Source organism: Chaetura pelagica, unplaced genomic scaffold (genome assembly GCF_000747805.2).
Source record: "Chaetura pelagica isolate M959 unplaced genomic scaffold, ChaPel_1.0 scaffold472, whole genome shotgun sequence".
Taxonomy (NCBI): Eukaryota; Metazoa; Chordata; class Aves; order Apodiformes; family Apodidae; genus Chaetura; species Chaetura pelagica.
The window spans coordinates 2,224,377-2,233,139 of record NW_009952566.1 but is presented as its reverse complement, the minus strand read 5'-3'; the positions used below and the strand labels follow the sequence as shown (position 1 = coordinate 2,233,139).

The following is an 8,763-nucleotide window of genomic DNA, read 5'->3' as shown; positions in this document are numbered from 1 at the left end:
GGAGAAAAACTCCTGCTGGAGGGGAGTTGTGATGCGGCTAAAAGAGTAATAAAGTATTTCTGGGTGTCTGTGCTCTGAGCTGGCTGTGCTACATACAGTAAGATGGTTCAGTCTTCCCATTGCAAACCCATCTCAGGTTTTTCAAACTCATCTTCAGGCTGGTCTTGGGAGACTTTTAAAAAAATTCGTCCTTGTAAAGTTTCAGCAAAAATAACTTCAGCTGCCTACAAGAATGACATTAGGAAAACTGAAATTATTTGATAATTTTTTCCAGTGTGTCTCATTGGGGTTTTTTTCTTTGTTTTTTTGGGGGGGCCTTGGGGGCTCTAAGAGTTTTGTGGTTTCTTTGGGGTTTTTTGCAAGCCTAGGAAATTATACGCAAAACTGACATTTAAAGAAGATAAGGCTATAAAATTAAGAACTTCAGAGTTAGGAAACCGTATTACTAGAGCTGCTTGCACCCTATTCTTTAATCTACTCTACATGCAGGCAGTCCGGTTACCTACTCACTGTACAATTTTTGACAGGGCCCAACACCTCAACCACCCCAACAATGGTTATATTTATTCTAAGAACAAGCACTATAGTGTCGAAAAATTAATTTCTACAAGAAATAAACTTTGTCTAAGTTGAACAAGTAAGGAAGTAAACAGCAAGAAAGGCAAAGCAGTGTTTGCTGACGCAGCTGAACACTGCACTGGAGAAGGGGATTTTCAGCTCTGCCTTTGACTACTTGGGAGTTGCTGAGGAAAGCATTAAAAACAAACTTCTTGTGTCTCTCCTCTATGCCCAGCACTGGAGCTTGGTAATGTAAGATCACAGAATCACAGAATCATCAAGGCTGGAAAACACCTTTAAGATCATCAAGTCCAGCCTATGACCTAACACCACCACATCTGGAGGCAATAAAATTTTTGAGTTTCCACTGAACTCAGTAGTCATTTGACCTTCAATGAGGATAACTTGCTGTCATTTTGAGTCTTCTCACAGCTCCCAGACTAACCCAAAATCAGTGGGTGTGCTGGGCCTGGATCTCTCTGAGCCTCACTTCTTCAGCTGTGAACTGAGACAACACTATTCTTTCTCTTTGAGGGGAGCTGCAAGAATACCATGAAGACCTACAACCCTGTATGCATATATAGGCAAGCGAAGGTCAGGGGAGGACTTGGGTATTACAGCAGTAAACACCATAGGAAAGCCCAGCAGTAATTATTAATTCCATTTTCAAGCACGATTTGAATACAGCTCAACAAATGAAGCACTGAAGAATGAGGGTAGGATAAAATATTGACTAGCTGCTCCATCATTGTCTAGTCTGTGCCTCAGATAGTACAAGGGTATTTTAGAAAAAAACAGAATGGAAACACTTAAAAAAATGCTGGAGCTTTAAGAATTTGAATTTTCAAGCAATTCTTTTTTAAAGATAATTTTAATGCAGTTGTATTCATCTCTGTGTAGAGAGATAGTCACAAACAGGCATGCACAAACAGGTTACATAGGCACATTATTCTGCAAATACGCATTTATCTGTGTGTACCTAAAACATAATCAAGTGTTCGACACCAAATGCAGCCCTTGATGAGAATTGTTCTCTTTTCTCCATAGGTTACCACCAGTAATTATTTACCATTAGTTTTTAACAGGAAGAGATTCAGCTGGAATATACTAAACAAGAAAACTGTATAGATTGTTCAATATAGTCTGGCTGGCTCTCAGCTGAGGTAAGAAATTATTGGATCACACCTCCTGGGTATTTCAACCGCAAGTTTTATCACTGGGGAAAAGCACCGTATTAATCTGGACTTGGTCAGGTCCCCTCCATGTCCATCTACATCATGCTGTCAAGATCATACAAGTTCCCTTTCTAGTTCAAATCATCCTTATTTCCAACCCTCAACCCACTGCAGGGTTAAACAACTAAAAAGACGGCGGCCTGGAGAGTTCCCTTAGACTAACATCATCTTGAACTCTTCTACTTTCCTACCTGCTATAGTTTTTTTTGTTTGGTTTTTGGTGGTTTTTCTTTGCTCCTTCTTCCCACAATAGAAACATCCAATTGTGGAAAAAAGATGGTCCTAAAGGGCAATGCCAGTGATTCACAAGGAAAATCGCCATGTGTGGAAAAATCTTCTGAGTTGAGGATTACATTTAAATAAAATATTTAAATTTAAATAAAAAATAAAACAACCCAAGCAAAAGGGTCAGGGTAAAACTTGAATTTTCCAAGACATGTGCCCTACCCCTAATTTTCTGGCATGTCTCACATAATCACCCCGTTCCTGTGACTCTCCACCATCAATAGGAGTTGTGTGCATCAACCTAGGGAGCCCGAACACCGGGCAGACCATATGTGAAAAACACCTTTTTTTTTTCATTACAGCAGAGAACTTAAGTATGCAACTAGCACATACTGTAAAGGCATTCAAAATATGACAAAAAAAAAATAAATTGCTTAAATACTTTCAATCTGGAGGAAACAAATGCTCTCTTCACTGCCTGCTCTGTGGCAAACTTCTAATTCCATCCAGAGAAGCCAGCATTCCCAGTCTGGGCTAACGACCATGCTATGAGACATGAGTTTATGTTTTTCATGCACATTTCATGTATTCCCACATGCTGTGTTGCTGCCAATAATTTATGACTGATCTGCACCCAGCCTGCCCTTCAGCATTTTATTTAATCTCTGCAACAGTGATTTACAATGACTCATCATTAATACAAAAATGTACATGTGTGTTAACAAGTTTGGAAGAATCTAAGAAGGAAGGCAAAATTTTTTGCAAGTTGTGGCTGAATGACTTATGAGCCTGCTGAAGAAAGGCAAAGCCAAGCAGAAACAATACATTAGTTCCTCCCTAAAGCAAACAATTTAGGAAAAAAGAATGTCTTCTCCTGCATATTGCCCTAGAAGAAAAGTTATTTAGGAGAAGGTTGGAAGAGGGTTGCCCCATACCCTCCAGGGTTTGGGAGGGGATGAGCAGTTTGTTGGTTACCCCATGGCTGGATGTTTCCTGAGGATGTACATGTGTGTCTGTGCAATCTGCAAGCTTAGCCCCAGCCTCACAGCCTCTTTGTTCCTTAGCACCCATTGCAAAAAAAAAGGGGCTGAATTACTTTTTTTTGGCATCTCTGCCCACCACCTGTGATTTAAGAAAATCCCGACTGACTTTATAGCGTTAAATCTTCATGGGGCTGGAGAAGGAAGGGGAATTGTCTCAATAATTTATACAATTGTAACACCAAAGCAGAATTAGCAAACTAGCTCAAGCAGAGGAAGCCTGCCCTACATCCACAAGACTTCAGTTATAATGTATTTTGACCTACTTTTTCCCTTTTTTTTCTCCCCTTGCACATAAGGAACTTATAAAAACACATCTAACAACAAGCCAAAGTAAAAACTCCTCAAACCCAAGACTGAAAAACACCCCGGAAAGTCCCTCAGGAGAAATTCCAGCAGCTTTAGTTCAAAGCCTCCTATGTTCATCATCTCAAAAAAATTCTTTGATGAACCATCATAAATGGACATTGCTGCCCATGTCAAATCCTACACTCCTGGACCCCTCCAAAGCAGCAGACTCTTGCTCCATCCCATCATTAAGTAAGACACCTGACGAACACACACACATCTTCAAGTGGCCAAAACACCTCTCATGAAACTGAAGGAAAACCATATAAATTAGGGTATCTCCTGGATGAAGGTTGGAGGATGTAAAGCTGAAGCAAACACTACTTTTTCCAGGCTGAGCCAAAATATCACAGGTTATGTCTGCATATAACATGTATTTTATGTTTAATGCCCTTTATTCCTCCATTTTAAAGTAAGTAACTTGGAGGCGTACTTTAAATATACTAAGTATTTGGCATTTTCCTTTATTCAGTGTCTTAAAGGGCTTCAAAGAATTGATCTCCCAGGGCTGCTGTGGGGTCACAGAAATTGATAACCCTTACAAGCTATGCTTATGTGAGCCTGCCTGCGTCTCCCAGATAGTGCACTTTGTAAATTAATCCTCCAAAGGCAAATATATTGTAAGTAGCTTGTTATCTCTAAGGTACTAAATTGAAGAATACACGGGATTATATTGACAGAAATTACATTTTCAGTAATGGGGTTTAATATATCTGCAATCTCTCCCATAGGCTCCTACTTTCTCTGAGAGAGAAGGGTTTGTTAATGTAGGTGCAATGGACATCAAGACTGAATTTATTCACTAAAATGGATTAGGTCATGTAATCAGAGCTTCAGTAATATTAATCTCTGACACTTATTGAACAGAAAAGAAAACACTTTTGTCTGCAAACTGGCATTGCTCCCTCCCTTCTCCCCAGCAGGCTTGCCGTTTGCCTTGGCCATTTTCTGGGTATTACTTCAAAGAGGATAAGGTTTCCCATCATAAACACTAATCTAAAAATATTGGGACAATTAATTAGATACACTCAGTTTTACAAGGTATTAGATTGCAATACACTTCAAATATGACACTTGTTCTGGGATAGTGGGAGAAACCTGCATTTCAATGCAGTAACAAAGGGTAATAAATCAAACATTTTCTTTCAAGGGTTTGCTGTTTTGTTTTATACTTAAATCATGAGTAATTTTCACTAGCTGCCTTCACCACATCCTCAACAGTTAGCAACCCCAAATCCACTGAAGAAATAGCATGGATCCTAATCTTCAACAAATCACTACTACAACAGATAAGGGATTCCATCAATACCTAGCTGGAATAACTAAATGAAGTTGCTCCACACCACACTTCCACAACAAAGAGCCAGATTGTCCCCCAAGTTTATTCAAGCTTTCAAAAACTGGACTTTTTAAACAAAGTGGAAAAGAGATAGGATGTCAGTTAAAAAGAAGAAAACCACTAACAACATTAAAAAAAGGATTGCAGCATCCCAAAATAAAAATATGCTCTGAAGAAAAAGGACCAATTGCCCCTTTTTTTCACCCAAACATCTCAACTTCTTCCAAGAACAAAGTTCTTAAAATGAATGTGGCTTCTTATTGAAGAGGACACATCATCAGTTAGAATCAGGACCCATAAGCAAATACACCTAAAACAGTCCCACGGACAACACAATGACAAAAATAAATACTGCTTGTTTTCTGCAACAGCAAACCTCGTAATTCCCACAACTGAAATAATTTGCCCAAATATATCACTTTTGCATCAAAAACTGCTGGAAGGGGGGAGCAAACAAGGGAAAGGTGTGTCCTCAAAAATTATGTCCTCAAAGCATTAGCCAGAAGGTGCCAGTGGCCATACAGAAACACTAAAGAAAATTACTTACCAATTGTTCACTTGAAGTATAGTGAGCCCTGTGTCTTGTGCCAATTGCTTTTTCTGTTCTTCTGAAGGGTAAGGGTGCTAGAAGACACAAAAATAAATACATTTAAAACAATGCTCTTTTTTTTTTTTGCCAACTTTTTATTTTAAATTTTAAACAACAACCACCAAAAAAAACATTTAAAAAAGACACAGTAGTGTGACATCTATTACTGAAAGGTGAAAATGCTGAGGTGTGTCACTTTTTTATAATTATTAATGGGCTACTACATCACTTAATTAATGGCAGTAAAAGACAAGCCAATTATAAAGATTAGTGAAGTGGAGAAATAACTGCTTAGGATACTGGCAGTGCCTTGATACTCAAGAAGGATATTTGTTGCATTAGCTGTAAGTTTTTGCACATGTCTCGAATGACCGATCAGAGCAAAACCACCCCTTTTTCTTTCTGTATTTCACAGAACAATAAAGCAAGCAATAAAGCACTTCTCTGTAAAACTAAAACACTCTGATGTTTTTCTGAGATAGTGAAGACAAATCTTGCCAGTGCCCCAAAATAATTTGCAAATAAGATCAGCATCCTGAACATAAACAAACGCCTGGGTTTTGAACACAGGCCAGCGCAAGGTCAGTGATCAGCACATTTTTGCCTGACATTAACATAGCTGTGCTGCACTAATCCTAAGAGACAGAAAATAAATACTGGTTTAATTGAAGATAATGTAAAAATTCAATCATAAGTTAAGTTTCTTGTGAGAACTTGATTGCTTTTTGAGAAAATTCACCTCTGCACAAGTACAGATTGTTTAATAAATCAACACCAAAAACCACATCCAAGTTTGAAATTTGGAAATTATATTAGCAGTATCATTTCTGTCCTTTTCCTCCATGTAAAAATGTCACCGTCCCCAAAGGAAATGGCCAAACATTGCAAACATAACAATTCCTAGGAGAAACCCCATGCTGAGTATCTGGCTTAGCCCCTAACCTGGACACCCAAGTCCCAGTACTCATCAGATTAAGACCTGGTCAGCTGCAAGGTACTTAACAACATTCCAATAAAGAGAATTTGCTGTAACTGGTTAGACCTATCCCAATGTCCCATTTAGCAGTTGGTTTTCACTAAGTATTTGTTGCTATACATATATATCCCCCCCTTTTTTTTTTTTCCCCTGAAACACTCCTATATTCTTTGGATGTATTCTTTGGCATAATATTACAGGAGATGTAAACTGAAACCTTGTAAAGCATAAGAATTTAAAACCTCGTAAAATTCCACAATCTTACTGGTATCGTAACTATTTAGCAGTTTTTATATGTTCTTGTAAACAGCATAATTTGACATCTAAAGGCTATGTCACATGACTGCATCACCTCATTTTACTAAACAGGGATTTTTGTTTTAACTTCAGCTACTTCCCTTTGCCCAACGACTTCCCTTTGCCTGACGTGCCCATTTCAAAGCCCATTGTATCCAAAAGGTACGGGATTTTTTCCCCAAAAATGGAAGGGTAACTTTCCATTATGTTAAAAATACTATTGCTTGATAGTAAGCCCACAGATAATCTGCACACCTCTAAACCACCCCCTGTATTTTCTGCATGTACATGAAACAGCTCCAGAATTGTGAACTGGGAAACACAGGGAAAGGGATTTTTCTTCTTCTTTATGGGTAATTTGCATTTTACACAAGCAAAAATATAGTATGAATTTTATCATCCACCTTATATACATGTTCAGCCACAACAAACAGTTGTACTTGACTTACGTCCGTCTATCTGAACATAACATTTTGCTTCTCTTAAAAAAAAACCCAACAGAGATGATTTGTAATGTTTTCATCTTTATAACTTCCCATTTCATTACTTTTCTATCAAGCGAGGATAAAATTATTCTTCTTTTTTTTTCTTATTTTACGTTGCCACCTTACATGTGATCTAATTTTAAGTAATTGAACAAACTGTGTCTAATTTCATGCAGCAAGCAATAATTACCAGACAGCCTCTAGCTATTGGAATTGAGAACTCTGTCTCCATTAAGCAGTATCCAATTGTTCTGGACTTTTTTTCCGAATAGACAAGACTGGATAAAATTAGCCTTCAGAATAATACAGTCACTGTAAAAATAATTGCTTTAAAAGTCCCAAAGCCCAAATTCCTCAAATTATGGTATATTTATGGTCATCTGATTTATTTTTTTTCCGCATCCTAGCACAGCATAAACTTTTAATTTTGTGATAAATCTGTAATTGCCATATTCACATGACAGCCCAGGACTTCATGTAGTTAATCCCTCTTAGCTAAAGGTTCATAATGCGGCAGGCTTTTTAACTAGGATCCGGTGTGGTTTAAAATAATCTTAAACATTGGGCATCCTTATTATATAAGCCTTCTGTGGATCGTACGGGTTGTTCCTTTGTAGGCTAAAAAAAAAAAAAGAATTAAAAAAAAAGAATAAAAATGGCTTGACAAAGAATCAGCATGCCACAGGGTAGGTTGCTATAAAAACATTCAAAGCCTTGTTGCATTCCCACCCACAGGGCTAGGAAGGCCTGTGCTACAGGCAAAGGCAAGACATCACATTGCAATGGAGAGAAAGGGGGAAACCCTGAGAACTGCCATCTTATGAAGAAATAGGAAATTCAGTCAAAAGTCTTTTGGTCTTTATTTCACCCCTGTGAGAATGACAGGTACCATCCAAAGCTTTCTCATGTTTGTTTAAAGGGATAAAGACACATGCACAGAGAGATGTGTCTGTATTTTTGCCTATGTATGTATATGACATTTGCGTGCATAGGTATAAAATATATATAAATACATATTTATATATAGGTTAGTCAAATGGTTTAGTTTTAGGTAGTCCATGAGGAGCAGGAGGTTTAACTTTGTCATCCTTATGGGTCCCTTCCAGCTTGAGATATTCTATGAAATATATTAATATATTGATATAGAAATATACATGGAAGCGCACCTAGAAACACTACACTGACTCCAGCTGGCAAGTCCACCTATCACTCTGGATCACTTTGGGATATCAAAGCAAACTGTACCACTGTTCAATAAACAGTGACTTGAGACCTTTACTTTGTTGTGTGCATTAGCTCCTACCATTATCTCTTAAAAGCTTAATTATTTGCAAACAATTGATCAAGATGGGAATTGGAGAAAAGGGATGCTGGACCACCGGGAGAGCTGCAATGCATTAGGAGAGCAAACAGAATTACCTTTAGGTCTTATAATCAGAATTAACGATTGGGACCTTACGCAGGGCAGCATGAGAAGCTGTAACACTCTTGCTGGAGTGTTTCCCATTTGATCTGCATTAACACCTCGAGTGAAAGCCATAAAACAGTGATTACAGATGGGAAGGCTGACCCCTCCTTCTCAGAACTATGCCAGCCTATGTATACTGAAAGACTGCAGACAAGCTTCCTTGCCAAGGCCAGAGGAAAAGAGCAAATCCAAGGCGGGGGGGG

At 38.3% G+C, this 8,763-nt stretch overlaps 1 protein-coding gene across 5 annotated transcripts in view; it reads right to left on the bottom strand.

The window, feature by feature from the left end:
* Positions 1-8,763, bottom strand: part of MEIS1 (Meis homeobox 1) — a 115,135-nt gene that overhangs the window by 19,236 nt on the left and 87,136 nt on the right. For all 5 annotated transcript variants that reach the window (XM_009993451.1, XM_009993447.1, XM_009993448.1 and 2 more), the window contains one exon: positions 5,293-5,369. In XM_009993451.1, the coding sequence (XP_009991753.1) occupies positions 5,293-5,369 (77 nt within the window). The remainder of the gene's footprint in view (positions 1-5,292; positions 5,370-8,763) is intronic.